General features: G+C 36.8%; 1 protein-coding gene across 1 annotated transcript; it reads right to left on the reverse strand.

Moving 5' to 3' along the window:
* Positions 1–17,216: 17,216 nt before the first annotated feature.
* LOC112762539 (uncharacterized) lies at positions 17,217–21,356 on the reverse strand. The gene is made up of 5 exons (XM_072221945.1): positions 21,150–21,356; positions 18,086–18,128; positions 17,828–17,915; positions 17,559–17,616; positions 17,217–17,329 (listed from the first exon to the last, which is right to left on the reverse strand). The coding sequence occupies exons 1-5, from the start codon at positions 21,354–21,356 to the stop codon at positions 17,279–17,281; spliced, it is 447 nt and encodes a 148-aa protein (XP_072078046.1). The 3' UTR covers positions 17,217–17,278.
* Between the last annotated feature and the right edge of the window lie 1,244 nt (positions 21,357–22,600).

The raw sequence follows: 22,600 nt of genomic DNA on the forward strand, positions 1-22,600 counted from the left end.
TCTTTATTTCAAGAGTCCTGAGGTAGTCTGCAAAGTGGGCAAATTGTTTATCATGTTCCGCTTGGCGGAGTTTCTGAGGATAAGGCATCTTGGCTTTGTATTCCTCAACCTTAGTTACTGCAGGTTTATTTCCTATAGAGGCAGGTTGAGAAGCCTTCTTAGGAAGGTTACGATCAGCACTTGTAGGTGTCTGATCCCTCACTGGCGTTTGAACACCAGGAGTAGAGGTTGGATGGGCGTTTAACGCCAATTTTCCACCCTTTTCTAGTGTTTGAACGCCAGAACTGGGCAAGGAATGGGCATTTAATGCCAACTTTTCTCCCTTTTCTGGCGTTTGAATGCCAGAAGTGGGCATCCACTGGGCGTTTGACGCCAATTTTTCACCCTTTTCTGGCGTTTGAACGCCAGAATTATTCCTCTCTGTGCTCTTGCTGTCCTCAGAGGGATTTTGGACAGTGGTTTGGTCATCCTCTGTCAGTTGTTCTTTTCTTGGCTTTCTACTACTTTGAGCTGAATTATTCAGTGTCTTCCCGCTCCTTAGTTGAACAGCTTGGCATTCTTCTGTTATCTGTTTAGATAGCTGCTGTCTTGTCTGATTCAATTGTGCTTCCATATTTTTGTTAGCATTTTTAGAGTCTTGGAGCATCTCTTTAAATTCTGCTAATTGTTTTGTCATAAGGAGCGATTCCTGATTAAGTTCAACAATCTGCTTTTGAGGATTAGGATCAGTAGTTACTGCCCTAGCCTCTTCTTTTATGGAGGACTCACTGCTTGAGTACAAATGTTGATTTCTAGCAACCGTATCTATGAGCTCTTGAGCCTCTTCGATCGTCTTTCTTATGTGTATAGATCCACCAGCTGAGTAGTCTAGAGATATTTGAGCTTTTTCTGTAAGCCCAGAGTAGAAGATGTCTAACTGTACCAAGTCTGAAAATATTTCAGAGGGGCATTTCCTTAGCATCCCTCTGTACCTCTCCCAGGCATTATAAAGGGATTCATGATCCTCTTGTTTAAAGCCTTGGATGTCTAACCTCAGCTGTGTCATCCTTTTTGGAGGGTAAAATTGATTCAGGAATTTGTCTGATAACTGTTTCCATGTTTTTATGCTTGCTGTGGGTTGGTTATTTAACCACCTCTTAGCTTGATCTTTTACAGCAAATGGACACAGTAATAATCTGTAGACATCCTGATCCACTTCTTTATCACGTACTGTGTCAGCAATTTGTAAGAACTGTGCCAGAAACTCAGTAGGTTCTTCCTGTGAAAGACCGGAATACTGGCAATTTTGCTGCACCATCATAATGAGCTGAGGATTTAGCTCAAAACTGCTTGCTTTGATGGGAGGTATACAGATGCTACTCCCATATGCAGCTGTAATGGGGTTAGCATATAACTCCAGAGTCCTTCTGAACTGTTCATTTCCACTTATGTCCATGATGGAGAAAAGGGAATTGATATGAGTTACAAATAAATTATATTTTTTATTTTTATTTTATTTAATTAAAAGTAACCGAATAAAATAAAATAAAATAAATGGAAAATAAAATAAAAGTTTCGAAAACTAAAATAATTGGTTAATTAAGAAAATTTGAAAGGCCTTGGATATGATTTTTGAAAAAGATTTGAATTTTGGAATTCCAAACTAAGATAAGATAAAATAAGAAGTTTTAAAATAAAAATCTAAATTTTTAAAGGCAGAATTCGAAAATCAATTAAAATAAGAGAAAAGATATTTTTGAATTTAATGAGGAAAGAGAAAAATAATAAAATGACACCAAACTTAGGATTTTTAGATCGAAACAAAGAAAACAAACAAGAAAACTTTGAATGTCAAGATGAACACCAAGAACACTTTGAAGATCAAGATGAACATCAAGAACAAATTTTGAAAATTTTTAAGGAAATAAGGACACAAAGGACACCAAACTTAAAAATTTTTATATTTTGGACACTAATAATTCGAAAATGCATAAGAAAAACAAGGAAAGACACAAAACAAGAAAGACTAAAGATCAAACAAGGAAAATAAACAAGAACAACTTGAAGATCAATAAAGAACTAAGAACATGTAATTCGAAAAATTGAAGGAAAATAAAAGCATGCAATTGACACCAAACTTAAAATATGAAACTAAACTCAAATAAAAGACTCTAAACCAACAAAAATAAATTATTCCTAATCTAAGCAACAAAATAAACCGTCAGTTGTCCAAACTCGAACAATCCCCGGCAACGGCGCCAAAAACTTGGTGCACGAAATCACTATCACACTTTTGCAATTCCGCACAACTAACCAGCAAGTGCACTGGGTCGTCCAAGTAATACCTTACGTGAGTAAGGGTTGATCCCACGGAGATTGTCGGCTTGAAGCAAGCTATGGTTATCTTGTAATTCTTATTCAGGATATCAGTAATGATTCTTAGTTTTAATTGTAAAAAGTAAAAGAACATGAAATAAATACTTGTTATGCAGTAATGGAGAACAAGTTGAGGTTTTGGAGATGCTTTGTCTTCTAAATCTCTGCTTTCCTACTGTCTTCTTCTTTACGCACGCAAGGCTCCTTCCATGGCAAGCTGTATGTTGGTAGATCACCGTTGTCAATGGCTACCATCCGTCCTCTCAGTGAAAATGGCCCAATGCGCTGTCACCGCACGACTAATCATCTGTCGGTTCTCACTCATGTTGGAATAGGATCCATTGATCCTTTTGCGTCTGTCACTACACCCAGCACTCACGAGTTTGAAGCTCGTCACAGTCATCCCATCCCAGATCCTACTCGGAATACCACAGACAAGGTTTAGACTTTCCGGATCTCAAGAATGGCCGCCAATAATTCTAGCCTATACCACGAAGGTTCTAATCTTAGATTAGAAACCCAAGAGATATGCGCTCAAGCTATTGCAGATAGAATGGAGGTGGTTGTCAGGCACGCGTTCATAGGTGAGAATGATGATGAGTGATGAGCGGATAATTTATACGCTTTTTGACATTATTTTTAGTAGAATCTAGTTACTTTTAGGGATGTTTTCATTAGTTTTTATGTTAAATTCAAATTTCTGGACTTTACTATGAGTTTGTGTGTTTTTCTGTGATTTCAGGTATTTTCTGGCTGAAATTGAGGGACTTGAGCAAAAATCAGATTCAGAGGTTGAAGAAGGACTGCTGATGCGGTTGGATTCTGACCTCCCTGCACTCAAAGTGGATTTTCTGGAGCAACAGAACTCGAAATGGCGCGCTTCCAATTGCGTTGGAAAGTAGACATCCAGGGCTTTCCAGCAATATATAATAGTCCATACTTTGGCCAAGAATTGACGACGTAAACTGGCGTTCAACGCCAGCCTTCTGCCCAAATCTGGCGTCCAGCGCCAGAAAAGGATCCAAAACCAGAGTTGAACGCCCAAACTGGCACAAAAACTGGCGTTCAACTCCACAAATGGCCTCTGCACGTGCAACACTCAGGCTCAGCCCAAACACACACCAAGTGGGCCCCGGAAGTGGATTTATGCATCAAGTACTTACTCATGTAAACCCTATTGACTAGTTTATTATAAATAGGACCTTTTACTATTGTATTAGTCATCTTTTGATCATCTTAGGATCTTAGGATCATCTTTGGACGCCTGGTTCTTAGATCAGAGGGGCTGGCCATCTCGGCCATGCCTGGACCTTCACTTATGTATTTTCAAACGGTAGAGTTTCTACACTCCATAGATTAAGGTGTGGAGCTCTGCTGTTCCTCAAAGATTAATGCAAAGTACTACTGTTTTCTATTCAATTCTTCTTATTTCGCTTCTAAGATATCCATTCGCACCCAAGAACATGATGAAGGTGATGATTATGTGTGACGCTCATCATCCTTCTCCCTTATGAACGCGTGCCTGACAAACACTTCTGTTCTACATGAATTAAGCTAGAATGAGTATCTCTTAGATCTCCTAACCAGAATCTTCGTGGCGTAAGCTAGAATGATGGCGGCATTCAAGAGAATCCGGAAGGTCTAAACCTTGTCTGTGGTATTCTGAGTAGGATTCAATGATTGAATGACTGTGACGAGCTTCAAACTCGCGATTGTTGGGCGTTAGTGACAGACGCAAAAGGAGGATGAATCCTATTCCAGCATGATCGAGAATCGACAGATGAATAGCCGTGCCGTGACAGGGTGCGTTAGCATATTATTCACTGAGAGGAGGGGATGTAGCCACTGACAATAGTGATTCCCTTGCATACAGCCAGCCATGGAAAGGAGTAAGACCGATTGGATGAAGATAGCAGGAAAGCAGAGGTTCAGAGGAACGAAAAGTATCTCCATTCGCTTGTCTGAAATTCCTACAAATGAATTACATAAGTATCTCTATCCCTATTTTAATATTAATTTCGAAAACTCCATAACTGTTTTATATCCGCCTGACTGAGATTTACAAGGTGACCATAGCTTGCTTCATACCAACAATCTCCGTGGGATTCGACCCTTACTCACGTAAGGTATTACTTGGACGACCCAGTGCACTTGCTGGTTAGTGGTACGAGTTGTGAAAAGTGTGATTCACAATTTGTGCACCAAGTTTTTGGCGCCGTTGCCGGGGATTGTTTGTGTTTTCGGCAAGCTTTTGGTCCGGTAACATCAGTGCCAGATTCCCTTTTGATCCGGCAACTGCACCAAGTTTTTGGCGCCGTTGCCGGGGATTGTTTGAGTTTGGACAACTGACGGTTCATCTTGTTGCTTAGATTAGGTAATTTTCTTTTTGTTTTCTTTTCAAAAATTTTTCAAAAATATTTTCAAAAATCTCTTATCTGTTTTTGAAAAAAAAAATAAAAAAAAATGTTTTCAAAAATTTTATTCAAGATTTTTAAGAATGAATTCTAGTGTTTTATGAAGCATGTGAAGCCTGGCTGGCTGTAAAGCCATGTCTAAATTCTTTTGGACTGAGGCTTCCAAACCATCAACATAGAGGCAAGTTACTTGGATAAGTAATGAGCAGTATATTCTCTTATGTTGCATGCTGAAGCTTGGCTGGCCATTGGTCATGTCTAGTGTTTTGGACTGGAGCTTTCATTGAAAGCTTGGCTGGCTAGTGAGCCATGTCTAATTCCTGGACTGAAGCTTTAGACTAACATGGCAAGATTCCTGGAATTCATATTAAAAATTTTGGAATCCTTATTTTCCTTTTTCAATTAATTTTCGAAAATTCAAAAAAAAAATTAGAAAATCATAAAAATCAAAAATATTTTGTGTTTCTTGTTTGAGTCTTGAGTCATATCATAAGTTTGGTGTCACTTGCATATGCATCTTGCATTTTTTCGAAAATTTCCATGCATTCATAGTGTTCATCATGATCTTCAAGTTGTTCTTGGTAAGTCTTCTTGTTTGATCTTGATGATTTTTTGTTGTGTCTTTTCATGTTTATCATATGCATTCTTGAATTCTTAGTGTCTAAGCATTAAAGAATTCTAAGTTTGGTGTCTTGCATGTTTTCTTTGCATTAAAAATTTTTCAAAATTATGTCTATGATGTTCATCTTGACATTCAAAGTGTTCCTGGTGTTCATCTTGACATTCATAGCATTCTTGCATGCATCACATGTTTTGATCTAAAAATTTCATGCATTGCATAATTTTCATGTTTTTCATAAAAATTTCAAAAATCAAAAAAATATCTTTCCCTTTTTCTCTCATCAAATTCGAAAATTTGGATTGACTTTTTCAAAAATTTTTAAAATCAAATTGTTTCTCATGAGTCAAATCAAATTTTCAATTTGAAAATCTTATCTTTTTCAAAATCTTTTTCAAAAATCAAATCTTTTTCAAAATTCTTAGTTATTTTCGAAAATTCCAAAAATATTTTTCAAAAATCTTTTTCTTATTTTTATATCAAATTTTCGAAAATAACATAAACAATTAATGTTTTGATTCAAAAATTTGAAGTTTGTTACTTGCTTGTTAAGAAAGATTCAAACTTTAAGTTCTAGAATCATATCTTGTGATTTCTTATGAATCAAGTCATTAATTGTAATTTTAAAAATCAAATCTTTTTCAAAACTAATTTCAATCATATCTTTTCAAAAATATCTTCTTATCTTATCTTTTTCAAAAATATCTTTTCAAAATATCTTTTCTAACTTCCTAACTTCTTATCTTTTCAAAATTTGTTTCAACTAACTAACTAACTTTTTGTTTGTTTCTTAACTTTTTCAAAACTACCTAACTAACTCTCTCTCTCTAATTTTCGAAAATATCTCCCCCTTTTTCAAAAATTTCTTTTTAATTAACTAATTATTTTTATTTTTATTTTTATTTCAAAAAAATTTTCGAAAAATACTAACAAATTTTCAAAAACCAATTTTCAAAAATCACTAACTCCTTTTCAAAATAATTTTAGAAAATTATACCACCCCATCCTATTCTATTTATTCATTCATATCCTAACATCTCATCTCACATCTCTTCCATCAGTACAGTTGCATTTCTTCCTTCACATCACATTCTTTGTCTCCCCCTCTTTTCTTCTACTCACACAGGGATCCCTATACTGTGGTATAAAGGATCTCTACTATTATTATTATTTTTCTGTGCCTTCTTCTTTGTCATATGAGCAGGAGCAAGGATAAGAACATTCTTGTGGAAGCAGATCCAGAACCTGAAAGGACTCTGAAGAGAAAATTAAGAGAAGCTAAAATACAACAATCCAGAGATAACCTTTCAGAAATTTTCGAACAGGCAGAAGAGATGGCAGCCGAAAATAATAATAATGTAAGGAAGATGCTTGGTGACTTTACTGCACCTAATTCCAATTTACATGGAAGAAGCATCTCCATTCCTGCCATTGGAGCAAACAACTTTGAGCTGAAACCTCAATTAGTTTCTCTGATGCAGCAGAACTGCAAGTTTCATGGACTTCCATCTGAAGATCCTTTTCAGTTCTTAACTGAATTCTTGTAGATATGTGATACTGTTAAGACTAATGGAGTAGATCCTGAAGTCTACAGGCTCATGCTTTTCCCTTTTGCTGTAAGAGACAGAGCTAGATTATGGTTGGATTCTCAACCCAAAGACAGCCTGAACTCTTGGGATAAGCTGGTCACGGCTTTCTTAGCCAAGTACTTTCCTCCTCAAAAGCTGAGCAAGCTTAGAGCTGATGTTCAAACCTTCAGATAGAAAGAAGGTGAATCTCTCTATGAAGCTTGGGAAAGATACAAACAGTTGACCAAAAAGTGTCCTTCTGACATGCTTTCAGAATGGACCATCCTGGATATATTCTATGATGGTCTGTCTGAGTTATCTAAGATGTCATTGGATACCTCTGCAGGTGGATCCATTCACCTAAAGAAAACGCCTACAGAAGCTCAAGAACTCATTGACATGGTTGCTAATAACCAGTTCATGTACACTTCTGAAAGGAATCCTATGAATAATGGGACGCCTATGAAGAAGGGAGTTCTTGAAGTTGATACTCTGAATGCCATTTTGGCTCAGAACAAAATATTGACTCAGCAAGTCAATATGATTTCTCAGAGTCTGCATGGAATGCAAGCTGCATCCAACAGTACTCAAGAGGCTTCTCCTGAAGAAGAAGCCTATGATCCTGAGAACCCTGCAATAGCAGAGGTGAATTACTTAGGTGAACCTTATGGAAACACCTATAACTCAACATGGAGAAATCATCCAAATTTCTCATGGAAGGATCAAAAGCCCCAACAAGGCTTTAATAATGGTGGGAGAAACAGGTTCAGCAATAGCAAGCCTTTTCCATCATCAACTCAGCAACAGACAGAGAACTCTGAACAAAATGCTTCTAATTTAGCAAATCTAGTCTCTGATCTATCTAAGGCCACTGTAAGTTTCATGAATGAAACAAGGTCTTCCATTAGAAATCTGGAAGCACAAGTGGGCCAGCTGAGTAAAAGGATCACTGAAATCCCTCCTAGTACTCTCCCAAGCAATACAGAAGAGAACCCAAAAGGAGAGTGCAAGGCCATTGACATAAGCGCCATGGCCGAACCTCTGAGGAAAGGAGAGGACGTGAATCCCAAGGAGGAGGACCTCCTGGGACGTCCAGTGATCAATAAGGAGCTTCCCTCTGAGGAACCAAAGGACTCTGAGGCTCATCTAGAGACCATAGAGATTCCATTGAACCTCCTTATGCCCTTCATGAGCTCTGATGAGTATTCCTCTTCTGAAGAGAATGAGGATGTTACTGAAGAGCAAACTGCCAAGTTTCTTGGTGCAATCATGAAGCTGAATGCCAAATTGTTTGGCATTGATGCTTGGGAAGTTGAACCTCCCTTGTTCATCAATGAACTAAGTGATCTGGATCAACTGACATTGCCTCAGAAGAGACAGGATCCTTGAAAGTTCATAATATCCTGTACCATAGGCACCATGATCTTTAAGGCTCTGTGTGACCTTGGTTCAGGAATAAACCTCATGCCCCTCTCTGTAATAGAGAAACTGGGAATCTATGGGGTGCAAGCTGCTAAAATCTCATTAGAGATGGCAGACAGCTCTAGAAAACAGGCTTATGGACAAGTAGAGGACATGTTAGTAAAGGTTGAAGGCCTTTACATCCCTGCTGATTTCATAGTCCTGGATACTGGAAAGGAAAAGGATGAATCCATCATCCTAGGAAGACCTTTCCTGGCCACAGTAAGAGCTGTGATTGATGTTGACAGAGGTGAAATATTCCTTCAATGGAATGAGAACTCCCTTGTATTTAAAACTCAAGGATCTCCCTCTGCAACCATGGAGAGGAAGCAGAAAAAGCTTCTCTCCAAGCAGAGTCAACCAGAGCCCCCACAGTCAAACTCTAAGTTTGGTGTTGGAGAGTCTCAACAAAGCTCTGCACATCTGTGAGGCTCCATGAGAGCCCACTGTCAAGCTATTGACATTAAAGAAGCGCTTGTTGGGAGGCAACCCAATGTTTATCTAATTCTTATTTTTATTGTTTTTCATGTTTTCTTAGGTTCATGATCATGTGGAGTCACAAAATAAATAGAAAAATTGAAAACGGAATCAAAAACAGTAGAAGAAAAATCACACCCTGGAGGAGCATCTGTCTAGCGTTCAAACGCCAGAACAGAGCATAGTTCTGGCGCTGAACGCCCAGAATGGGAGCATCCCGGCGCTGAACGCCCAGAACAAGCATGGTTCTGGCGTTCAACGCCAGAAATGGCACACAGATGGGCGTTGAACGCCCAAAATGGCCACCAACCTGGCGCTGAACGCCCAGAGTTGGATACAAAGGCATTTTTACATGCCTAAGGGTGCAAGGATGTAATTCCTTGAACACCTCAGGATCTGTGGACCCCACAGGATCCACTCAGGATCTGTGGACCCCACAGGATCAACTCAGGATCCGTGGACCCCACAGGATCCCCACCTACCTCCACTCACTTCTTCTCACCACTCTCTTTCACACAACCCCTTAAACACTCTTCCCTAAAAGCCCTTCACCAATCACCTCAATCTCTCTTCCCCATTAAACCTTCACCACTCACATCCACCCACTCTTCCCAATAAACCTACCTCATAAACTCCACCTACCTTCAAAATTCAAAACCAATTTCCCACCCAAACCCACCCATATGGCCGAACCAATACCCCCCTCCCTTCCCTATATAAAGACCTCCATTCTTCATCAAATTCACACAACACACCCCTCTACACTCCTCTTGGCCGAAACCACATATCCCTCTCCCTCTCCATATTTCTTCTTCTTCTTCTTCTATTCTTTTGTTTATTGCTCGAGGGCGAGCAATATTCTAAGTTTGGTGTGGTAAAAGCATAGCTTTTTTGTTTTTTCATTACCATTGATGGCATCTATGACCGGAGAATCCTCTAGAAGAGAGAAAGGGAAGACAAGAGCTTCCACATCCGAGTCATGGGAGATGGAAAGGTTCATCTCCAAAGCCCATCAAGACCACTTCTATGATGTTGTGGCCAAGAAGAAGGTGATCCCTGAGGTCCCTTTTAAACTCAAAAGAAATGAGTATCCGGAGATCCGACATGAAATTCAAAGAAGAGGTTGGGAAGTTCTAACAAACCCCATCCAACAAGTCGGCATCCTAATGGTTCAAGAGTTCTATGCCAATGCATGGATCACCAAGAACCATGATCAAAGTAAGAACCCGGATCCAAAGAACTATGTTACAATGGTTCGGGGGAAATACTTAGATTTTAATCCGAAAAATGTGAGGTTGGCGTTCAACTTGCCATACATGGAAGAGAACGCACGCCCCTACACAAGGAGAGTCAACCTTGATCAAAGGTTGGACCAAGTCCTTATGGACATATGTGTAGAAGGAGCTCAATGGAAGATTGACTCCAAAGACAAGCCGGTTCAACTAAGAAGATTGGACCTCAAGCCTATAGCTAGAGGATGGTTGGAGTTTATTCAATGCTCAATCATTCCCACTAGCAACCGGTCTGAAGTTACTATAGACCGGGCCATCATGATCCATAGCATCATGATTGGAGAAGAGGTGGAAGTTCATGAGATTATACCTTAAGAACTCTACAAGGTGGCTGACAAGTCCTCCACCATGGCAAGGTTAGCCTTTCCTCACCTCATTTGCCATCTATGCAATTCAGCTGGGATTGACATAGAGGGAGATATCCTCATTAAAGAGGAAAAGCCCATCACTAAGAAAAAGATGGAGCAAGCAAGAGAGCCCAGTTATGGAGCTCAAGAGGCGCAAGAAGCTCATCACCATGAGATTCCAGAAATACCTCAAATGCACTTTCCTCCACAAAACTATTGGGAGCAAATCAACACCTCCCTAGGAGAATTGAGTTCCAATATGGGACAATTAAGGGTGGAACATCAAGAGCACTCCATCATGCTCCATGAAATAAGAGAAGATCAAAAAGCAATGAGGGAGGAGCAACAAAGACAAGGAAGAGACATAGAAGAGCTCAAGGACATCATTGGTTCCTCAAGAAGGAAACGCCACCATCACTAAGGTGGATTCATTCCTTGTTTTTGCTTTCTCTGTTTTTCGTTTTCTATGTTATGTGCTTATCTATGTTTGTGCCTTCATTACGTGATCATTAGTAGTAGTAACTTTGTCTTAAAGATATGAATGTCCTATGAATCCATCACCTCTCTTAAAAGAAAAATGTTTTAATTCAAAAGAACAAGAAGTACATGAGTTTCGAATTTATCCTTGAACTTAGTTTAATTATATTGATGTGGTGACAATGCTTCTTGTTTTCTGAATGTATGCTTGAACAGTGCATATGTCTTTTGAAGTTGTTGTTTAAGAATGTTAAATATGTTGGCTCTTGAAAGAATGATGACTAGGAGACATGTTATTTGATAATCTAAAAAATCATAAAAATGATTCTTGAAGCAAGAAAAAGCAGCAAAGAACAAAGCTTGCAGAAAAAAAAAAGGCTAAAAAAATAGAAAGAAAAAGAAAAAGCAAGCAGAAAAAGCCAATAACCCTTAAAACCAAAAGGCAAGGGCAAATAAAAAGGATCCCAAGGCTTTGAGCATCAGTGGATAGGAGGGCCTAAAGGAATAAAATCCTGGTCTAAGCGGCTAAACCAAGCTGTCCCTAACCATGTGCTTGTGGCGTGTAGGTGTCAAGTGAAAACTTGAGACTGAGCGGTTAAAGTCAAGGTCTAAAGCAAACAAAGAGTGTGCTTAAGAACCCTGGACACCTCTAATTGGGGACTTTAGCAAAGCTGAGTCACAATCTGAAAAGGTTCACCCAATTATGTGTCTGTGGCATTTATGTATCCGGTGGTAATACTGGAAAACAAAGTGCTTAGGGCCACGGCCAAGACTCATAAAGAAGCTGTGTTCAAGAATCATCATACTGAACTAGGAGAGTCAATAACACTATTAGAAATCTGAAGTTCCTATAGATGCCAATCATTCTAAACTTCAATGGATAAAGTGAGATGCCAAAACTATTCAAGAGGCAAAAAGCTATAAGTCCCGCTCATATGATTGAAGCTCTGTTTCATTGATAGTTTGGAATTTATAGTATATTCTCTTCTTTTTATCCTATTTAATTTCCAGTTGCTTGGGGACAAGCAACAATTTAAGTTTGGTGTTGTGATGAGCGGATAATTTATACGTTTTTTGACATTGTTTTTAGTATGTTTTTAGTAGGATCTAGTTACTTTTAGGGATGTTTTCATTAGTTTTTATGTTAAATTCACATTTCTGGACTTTACTATGAGTTTGTGTGTTTTTCTGTGATTTCAGGTATTTTCTGGCTGAAATTGAGGGACTTGAGCAAAAATCAGATTCAGAGGTTGAAGAAGGACTGCTGATGCGGTTGGATTCTGACCTCCCTGCACTCAAAGTGGATTTTCTGGAGCTACAGAACTCGAAATGGCGCGCTTCCAATTGCGTTGGAAAGTAGACATCCAGGGTTTTCCAGCAATATATATTAGTCCATACTTTGGCCAAGAATTGACGATGTAAACTGGTGTTCAACGCCAGCCTTCTGCCCAAATCTGGCGTCCAGCGCCAGAAAAGGATCCAAAACCAGAGTTGAATGCCCAAACTGGCACAAAAACTGGCGTTCAACTCCACAAATGGCCTCTGCACGTGCAACACTCAGGCTCAGTCCAAACACACACCAAGTGGGCCCCGGAAGTGGATTTATGCATCAAGTACTTACTCATGTAAACCCTAGTGACTAGTTTATTATAAATAGGACCTTTTACTATTGTATTAGTCATCTTTTGATCATCTTAGGATCTTAGGATCATCTTTGGACGCCTGGTTCTTAGATCAGAGGGGCTGGCCATCTCGGCCATGCCTGGACCTTCACTTATGTATTTTCAAACGGTAGAATTTCTACACTCCATAGATTAAGGTGTGGAGCTCTGCTGTTCCTCAAAGATTAATGCAAAGTACTACTGTTTTCTATTCAATTCTTCTTATTTCGCTTCTAAGATATCCATTCGCACCCAAGAACATGATGAAGGTGATGATTATGTGTGACGCTCATCATCCTTCTCCCTTATGAACGCGTGCCTGACAAACACTTCTGTTCTACATGAATTAAGCTAGAATGAGTATCTCTTAGATCTCCTAACCAGAATCTTCGTGGCGTAAGCTAGAATGATGGCGGCATTCAAGAGAATCCGGAAGGTCTAAACCTTGTCTGTGGTATTCTGAGTAGGATTCAATGATTGAATGACTGTGACGAGCTTCAAACTCGCGATTGTTGGGCGTTAGTGACAGACGCAAAAGGAGGATGAATCCTATTCCAGCATGATCGAGAACCGACAGATGAATAGCCGTGCCGTGACAGGGTGCGTGAGCATATTATTCACTGAGAGGAGGGGATGTAGCCACTGACAACGGTGATGCCCTTGCATACAGCCAGCCATGGAAAGGAGTAAGACCGATTGGATGAAGATAGCAGGAAAGCAGAGGTTCAGAGGAACGAAAAGTATCTCCATTCGCTTGTCTGAAATTCCTACCAATGAATTACATAAGTATCTCTATCCCTATTTTAATATTAATTTCGAAAACTCCATAACTGTTTTATATCCGCCTGACTGAGATTTACAAGGTGACCATAGCTTGCTTCATACCAACAATCTCCGTGGGATTCGACCCTTACTCACGTAAGGTATTACTTGGACGACCCAGTGCACTTGCTGGTTAGTGGTACGAGTTGTGATAAGTGTGATTCACAATTTGTGCACCAATGAGTTTCACGGATCATCACATTCATCTGGTTGAAGTGCGAGTGAATATCTTAGAATAGAGACAAGCGTGATTGAATGGAAAACAGTAGTAATTGCATTAATTCATCGAGACACAGCAGAGAATACAAATTCTGATGTAAAATGTCATGAGGTACAAAATGAATCTCTAAAAGTGGTTTTTATAATGAACTAGTAACCTAGGGTTACAGAAAATGAATAAGCTAGAATAGTTAGTGTAGAAATCCACTTCCAGGGCCTACTTGGTGTGTGCTTGGGCTGAGCATTGAAGCTTTCACATGTAGAGACTTTTCTTGGAGTTAAACGCCAGCTTTTGTGCCAGTTTGGGCATTTAACTCCAGCTTTTATGCCAGTTCTAGCGTTTAACGCCAGAATAGGGTAGAAAGGGGGCGTTTAAACGCCAGTTTGCGTCATCAAAACTCGGGCAAAGTATGGACTATTATATATTTCTGGAAAGCCTAGGATGTCTACTTTCCAACGCAATTAAGAGCGTACCAATTGGACTTCTGTAGCTCCAGAATATCCATTTCGAGTGCAGGGAGGTCAGCATCCAACAGCATCTGCAGCCCTTTTTCAGCCTCTGAATCAGATTTTTGCTCAGGTCCCTCAATTTCAGCCAGAAAATACCTGAAATTACAGAAAAACACACAAACTCATAGTAAAGTCCAGAAATATGATTTTTAAATAAAGACTAATAAAAATATAATAAAAAGTAACTGAAATATACTAAAAACAATGCCAAAAAGCGTATAAATTATCCGCTCATCACCAGCCTAACCGCCATGCGATCCCATCGCTACCGCCTACCGAACCTCCTTAATCCCAATAGAAAAAACAAGTAATTCATACAAGTAAAGCACAAGTAATTATCATGTATAGCAAGTAAATCAAGAAGTAATTAAGCATGTTATACAATTAGGCATAGTATGCAAGTAAACAAAGCAAGCAACCACATAGAAAATGCACATGATGAATGCCTGCCCTATTGGTTGTGATATCACATTGTCAGTTCAACTGTCAACTCGATACATCCCCATGGAGATTTTTCCTTTCAGTCACGAATATAAATGGGAACCCCAGGGATATCGTGCTTGGCACACGATCTAGGGATATAGTACCCGGCACACTCTTGTGATTCCGAAAGGATGCGAGCGGGATACTTAGCCACAGACCTCACATCTCAATGTAAGCGGGACTAACCACCACCCTTACATCACCACCGCGACCTTGACAGGTGGGATTAACCTACTATCCCTGCCAGGCGTATAGCATCTGAACAATATCAATATAATACAATATATAGTCATATCTCATTCACTGATCACTTTCATCATTCAATAATTCATCATTTCTCTTCGAGTCCCCGACTTGTCATAATCACCGCTAATCCCTTGATTTCATAAGTTTACCATTGGCTCGTAAGTTCCCATAATCATCATCAATATAGTACTCTAACGGTCCACTCATAGCTTAAGAGACCTAAGCCTCCGTCTTCTAAATTTTTCACCAGAAAATATCTAATTAAACTCACTCATTGTATTTTCTATGTTTCAAAGCCTAAAAATAAGCTAAGGGTCTTAAACAAGCGTTATGGAAGTTTGCAAGCTTACCAGAAAGGTAAAATGATTGAAAACAAAGTTTTTATTTGAAAAGTAGGGCTTGTGCGTACGCATAGGGTTGTGCATACCCACGCACAAGCATAGTTCTCTCAACTTGTGCATACGCATAGAGGTGTGCCTATGCACACAGTAAAATTTTCCATCTTGTGAGTACTCATGAATACGTGCGGACGCATTCAATAGAATGCTCTTCCCAGCTTATGCGTAGGCATGATGTTGTGCATACGCATGATATTGTGCGTACACACAACTTGCAACTTTCACAGGGTGTACATGTGTGCGTACACCCCTCATGTGCACGCACGAGTCATAACACTCGTTCTGCTCGGTGCGTAGGCACAGGTGTGTGCGTGGGCACACAAACCAGAACTTACAATTTTTTGCAACATCACAGAATTCAGATTTTTGACACCAACTTCCAACGATCATATCTTTTTCTACAAAATTGCAATTTTCACGAAATCTATACCATTTTAAAGCTCTTTGAATTATCTTTAATTTTATACAAAATTCAATCAATTTCAAAAATCGAGGATTAAGATATGATTCGCCAAAGTTGGCCAAAAATCCTTTTTTACCAAAAACTTTTAAACCTCAAATTTACCAAAACTCTCAATTCAAAACCAATCATTCCACATCTAAAACAGTCACAATGTACCTAAATTATATTCATATACCTTCTCATCCTTCTACAACTTAGCAACATATAATATCATCCATTCCATACACCAATTTCCACTTATAAAACTCAAATCTCAATAATTATCATCACAAAATATCATTTCACCATTCTCAATATTTATCAACATCAACAAGCCTTATAATTTATTATCAATCCTCATAATCATCATTGTCCAACTTCACATCATAAATCAACATCATCATTCACCGAAATCATCAAAATCATCATACATCGCAATTATCAACAACCAATTCAATCCTATACTAAGTTCTACTAGCCTATGTGTCCAGAAATATTACATATTACATAGAGAAAACTGAAATCATACCTTGGTCGATTCCCAATATGTGCAAAACACCAAATTCTCAACCAAGATCAACAAGTCTAGTCACCAAATCCACATTCAAGCAACTTAAATCACCAATATACTCCACACAACACCAATACAAGCTAGCAATTATACAAAATTCCACAAATTAAACCTAGAGTTTCTAAATACCCAATTTCACAAGAAAGTTGAGGATGCTCACCTTATCCACAGTAGATTGGGTCAAAACCCAATAGGAATCAAGTGTTAGAGTGTACCTAAATACCCAAAATCACAAGAACTCACTCAAAACCAAACCTAAAAATTCGAAATTCATAAAGCTGAAAACTGGACAGAGATTTTTAAAGATTTTACCACTTTGGTTAGATAAAACTAACGGGCTCGGCGAGAGGTTAGCGTGACTGCAGACCGTTCGCGTGGCCACAAACTGTTCGCGAATTAGAGCACCGTAGCTCAAGTTACAAGCACAAGAGTGAGGACCTCTTCTTTCAACTCATGCAGCTGTAAGTGTGTGTGTTTATGAAGTTATGAGGCTGAAATGGTCTCACTTAAGGTTATATATGTTGGACTTGGACTCAACTTGGATCTGGTCTAACCTGTTAGTATTTTTAGCCCGTTTGGCCCAACTTTAGGCCAAACCTTTAGAATTAGCGCCCAATTTTTAACTTTAATTATTTTTTTAAATTTTTTTATAATTTTATTATTTTCACGTAGTACCTGACAGACTTAAGCCGATACTACCGGTTAATTTATTGGTACAAATTTTCTAATTCAAAAAGATCTACTAAATTCAAATATCATATTTAAATTTTTTAATTAATATTCTAAATTTTTTAAATTTATTTTAGACAATTAAATTAATTAATTAAATGGTTAATTAATTACGGTTCATACAACATCTTCGGAGACAGTATTCTTGGAGGTTTAGACCATTGACTTGGATTTGGATTCAGTCATGTTAATCTTTTGAAGTTATCACCAGCAAACCCAATGCACCAATCAGAATATACTGCAAGAAATGAAAAACAACATATCATAACTCATAAAATACTATAAAAAAAATAGAATTTAATTGCTAACACATATCCATTACTATCTATGTTCTCATGTAGATTTTAAATGAAATCAAGTATATTGGAAAATGCTAGTTACCAAATAATGTGCTATGCTTATTTTTGTATAAGGTCAGAATAGTTTGAAGTGATATATAACTGAAAAATGGTACCCGAGAAATGAACCTTGATGATATGTTTCTCGGTCATAATAATCGTTACCCAACCGACATAAGGTAAGAACCTGCCATTGACATATATAAGCAAATAAGCAATTGTTACAGCCATTAGATGAAATAAGCATAAATATCTTAATTTCATACTATCTGTCAATCAAGCATGCTTTTCCATAATATTAGAAAACCGTCGAACGTGTAAGCTAGGGTTAACCATGATGCTGGAGGCTGAAAAGTGTTTCAAATCGAGAACAAGTGTAGCTAAATTAAATGTCATACCCGACGCCTCTACCCATAATGTGATGTCTTTGCAGCCAAAGCTGACCTTGGGCATAGAGTAGCCTGTCATCGCCGTAATTGTTATCACCTGTAATCAGCAGCAGAATACGTGACATTAGAGTAACAGATTAGTGTAAATTGCACAGATAATTAAACAGCAATATCTGATATTAAATATTGGAGAAAGAGTGAAATTAGAAAAATAGAACTATAGATAGTACTCTATAAAAATCATCTTACTCATGTAAAGGTTTCTACCTTTTGTGAGAATATCAATCTCGCCATCTTGCCTTTCATGAACCTACAAAATAATAGACACTCTTAAATAGGAAGATTTTAACCATCATACACTACATGATAACAGTTGAAATTGAAGGTTTTAGTAAGCAAAATATATGTAAATCCTGAAAAAGTATTTATGCTTTAACAGAAAACCAAGCCGTTTATCTTTAAGACGAAGGATTATCCTTAGAATCTTGACAACTTTTCAAATATTGACTAAATAACTTCTTCAATGACCATTTAATCAGGGAAGAGAATATTGATTTAATCAAATTATAATTCTTTGAAAGAAAAATCAGTGTGTGACAGACATCTTTTAGGGGTAATAACATTGCAGAAACTAAGCCCCCACGTGAAAAAAAGTGTTGAATTTCAATTTGTGCCTCTATGACTAGCTCAATTTTCATTTCAATAATTTAAAAACTTGAATTATCAGTATTTTATTAAAATTTATCAAAGCAGATTTGGATCCTGTCACCGCCCTAAGAACAAGGTAAAACCAAGTAGGTATTGAACAAAATATTAAACAGTAGGGCATAAATATAGTAATTTCAAGAACAAAAAGAACCTTGTAATTAACTGAATGTTCATGTAAGTAAATAATTAAAATTTTCACCAAGCTAGGCATAAAGTTACATAAACGTGTGAGATAAAGGTAATAGCTAAACACTAAAATAAATTTTCAATGAAGTCTACAACACTTACGGCAACTTTGTTAAATAGGAGAATCTATTGAACATTTTCATCACATAACATAACATGAGAATGGATAAAGAGCATTTTCATTATTGTAAGAACCGGTAGTCAAATTACTGTTTAAAATATAATAAAATAATAAATTTATTTGCCTAGAATAGGGTCAAAATTTAGAAATATTAATTTAAAATTTTAGAAGTGGGATTTGGATTTAGTAAATTTTTTCAAGTGGAAAAATGTAATTTTTTACGAAAAATTGCGTAAAAACGCATACCGGTAAATTAGTTAATAGTACCGGCTTAAATCTGTCCAGTACTATGTGAGAGTAATAAAACCTGTAGAAAGACTTAGAAAAATAATTAAAGTTGAAAATTAGATACTAATTCTAAAAATTTGGCACAAAGTTGGGCCAAATAAACTAAAAACACTAACGAGTTGGATTAGGCTCAAGCCCAACATATATAAGCTCATAAGTGAACCCATTCAGCCTCATAAACATAAAACACAGTTGCTGGGTGAGGTTGAAGAAGAGAGAAAACCCTCCATTGCTACTATTCATCTATCACAATATTTCCAAGCTCATAAATTGAGTTACTGTGCTCCGATTTGCGTGCTGTTTGCGGCCACGCAAAATTCTCGCCAAACTCGTCATTTTTACTTAAGAATTTCTAGTAAGAAATCTCATTTCATACTCCCTTTCTCTGTCCTATATAATTTCAAAATTTTGGGTATAGAAGTTAAGTAAATTTTTGTGATTTGATTGTTTATGTGCCAACTAATAGTAAAAAATTATTGAGTTTCACCCCAATTTGCTGTGGATAAGGTAAGATTGTCCTAAACCCTTGTGAGTTGGTGTAAATTTAAACTCTAGTATTGATTGTGGTGAAATATATGATGTATAGCTTGAATGTGGTGATTTGTAGAGTTGATTTTGGTCATTGGAGTTGAATTTTGGTGGTTGAATCTTCGTGAAGGCTTGTTTGGAATAATTTGGTGAATTTGAGCATATTGAGAATCGGTCAAGGTATAGTTTCAATTTTCTCTATGTAATATGTAATATTTCATGAAACTTAGACTAGTGGACCTTAGAATAATTTTGAATTGTTAATGATGTATGATGATTTTTGATGATTGTGACGATTTTAATGAATTATGATAGTGATTGTTGATGTTTGATGATGAATGTTAATGATGATAATGGGTGTTGATTTTTGTGGTTGATATTTATAACAATTTGGTAGTGATGGTGAGTTTTGATGATGATGGAATTGAGAAATAAGGATTGTTATGGATTTAATTTGTAGTGATGATGTTTTATGATGATTATATTGATAAGATCTTAAGAAAATTTGTGAGGATTGGATGGTTTGATATAGCTATATGATTAAGAAATGGTTAGAGAGTGTTTATTATGGATAGTTGGTTTGTTTTGAGTGTGTTTTAAATTGGTTTGGTTTTGAGATTTTGGAAATTAGAAAATTTTGATGAATTTTGTAAAATCTTATTTTTGACGAACTTTGATAAAATTTGGTTTAAATAAAAGTTAGGTATGAGAGCTTTAAGATGTTTGAAGAACGGATGGAAAATGTTTTAAAACGAAAAAGTTATGCGCATTTAAAGTTTGGTGAATTTTAAAGTTTTAAAATTTTCTAAATCTGTAACTCAATATTTTTTGACATAATATTTTAAATTATAGACAAATTTTTTGTCTATAATAATTTAATAAAATATAGTATTTTGTTCATTTAAATACAGATAAATTTTCTATCAGTAATTATTTTTCATGAAAAAATACTAATTTTTTTGATAATTTTTTTTTTGTCTGTAGTTCATGTTAATTCATTTTTTTTTTGTTTTCAATAAAAATTTTTTCACAAAATTTGTCTGTATTTCTATAGAATAAAATCTATCAAAAATATTTATCTGTAATAAATAATTTTCTAATAGTGGAATCAACTCATGTTAGTTTGTTATATTATATTATTGTGCAATTATTTATCATTTCTAAAAGTCAACATGAATTCACATCATTTTGGTGGTTTATTATTTAGAGCATAAGCCCTTATTCATTTAAAGCGAAGATAAGAAGGTCCCATTACAATTAATAGAAGGGAAAGTTTGTTGCCTTAATAATAAGTTAATAGTTATGCTTTCCTTATGTTTTATTTTTTAGAATTAAATACTAGCTATAAAATTATGTAATATAATCATTCAAAATTTTTTAAATTAATCATGAGATTTTGTCAAACTGCTGTAGTAAAAATTGCCAGATACATTGCCAGCTGTTTATGCCATATAAGAATTTTGGACTAAAGAAATATAGTACTGCGCTGGTGGTTATTACATTATTCAACTGTATGTTAATGTTATATCTGCTTTTATTAATTAGCTTCGTCATTATTATATTTGAATTAAATGTGCAGTTGTAAGATCGCATTGCTAAGTCTCTATCGAAGAGATGCCTTGGATCGTGCAATTCAGTGCCAAACAGTGACACAATTAGCATGCCACTCACAAAATCGAATGTGGTTTCCTTGGGTTCCACATGCATTATTGTATTAATCACGTACAGCTTACTATAAATGAAGTATGATAAAATGGACCAATTGACTAGCTAGTCAATTATTCTCTGGTCTCTCTTATTGGTCGAATTAGACTTATTGTTATTGGGCCTATAAATAGATATGCACAGCTTTATGCCTTTATCTCATTATCTGTATACATGGATTGGGTTTAGCTAACTCGTATTATTAGGACACATGTTAAAGATGCATCAACGTAGTAGTAGAAGTTTGTAAATTTTTTATGAACTTGTTAATATATATTTTAAGGGTATATTTTAACAGTATATTTTAACAATATTATAAAAAAAATATTTTATTAAAAGTTATTGAAAAGATAATTCTTTTATATTTTTAATATAATAAATATTGTTGGAGAATCCTTAAAAAATCATTAGAATCATTTTAGATCAGTTAGTATTGTTTATATTTATATAGCATATCTGTATATTAATTGTAGGATTCTATACTTTTATTACTTTGATTCTTCTGACACCTATATATACCCCTTGTACATTGTACTTTTCATTAGACTGAATAATATACATACCCCTTGTACATTGTACTTTTCATTAGACTGAATAATACACAAAACACTTTCTTTAGTTTGGTCTCTTGTTTCTAACATGGTATCAAGAGTTTAGGTTATTTTTTTTTACAGAAACAATTGGTTTCTAGTCCTTTTATTTTGTTTCCTCCGGCAGTACTTTGTGCTCACTTTTCGACTTCTTCCCGACGCTTTGGTTCGTCACCGCCGCCACCCTAGCCTTCTCCTCGTTGCAACGTTTCCAACGCCACCAGAATCACCACTGTACGCCGCCGGACGCGCCGGTCAAAGTTGGCTGTCCGGTTAAAGCAGCCCTCCCTCCAAACGTCTCCAGTGCCGTTGGATCAGCGCCTAGATCAACGACTCCAAGACGCGTTTTGATGAGTGAGTGTGGGGGTTTTCGGCTATCATCCCTATCGTCAAAGGCAAAATCGTGAGGCCTTCTGTGCCAAAGCGGACAATATCATTGATTCTACTCCTCTTGAGCCTAATGTTCGATTTACTCCTATGGATGACACTGTTTTGGATAATCCTACTCTCTATCGACAGCTAGTTGGTGGACTCGTCTACTTAACTGTCACCCGACCAGACATCGCCTATCCAGTTCATGTACTTAGCCAGTTCTTATCAGCTCCTCGTACTACTCACTATGTGGAAGTTCTTTGCATTCTTCGCTACATCAAAGGC

Source organism: Arachis hypogaea, chromosome 17, assembly GCF_003086295.3.
Source record: "Arachis hypogaea cultivar Tifrunner chromosome 17, arahy.Tifrunner.gnm2.J5K5, whole genome shotgun sequence".
Taxonomy (NCBI): domain Eukaryota; kingdom Viridiplantae; phylum Streptophyta; class Magnoliopsida; order Fabales; family Fabaceae; genus Arachis; species Arachis hypogaea.

Bases quoted from the DNA above. Each gene is read 5' to 3' on its own strand.
- LOC112762539 (XM_072221945.1), bottom strand. From the start codon at position 21,356: ATGCATGTGGAACCCAAGGAAACCACATTCGATTTTGTGAGTGGCATG. The intron at 18,129-21,149 runs GTAATAACCACC...ATTATTTTGTAG, and splicing joins TTAACATACAGTTGAATAAT to GTTCATGAAAGGCAAGATGG. The intron at 17,330-17,558 runs GTTCATTTCTCG...CATTTCTTGCAG, and splicing joins CCGAGAAACATATCATCAAG to TATATTCTGATTGGTGCATT.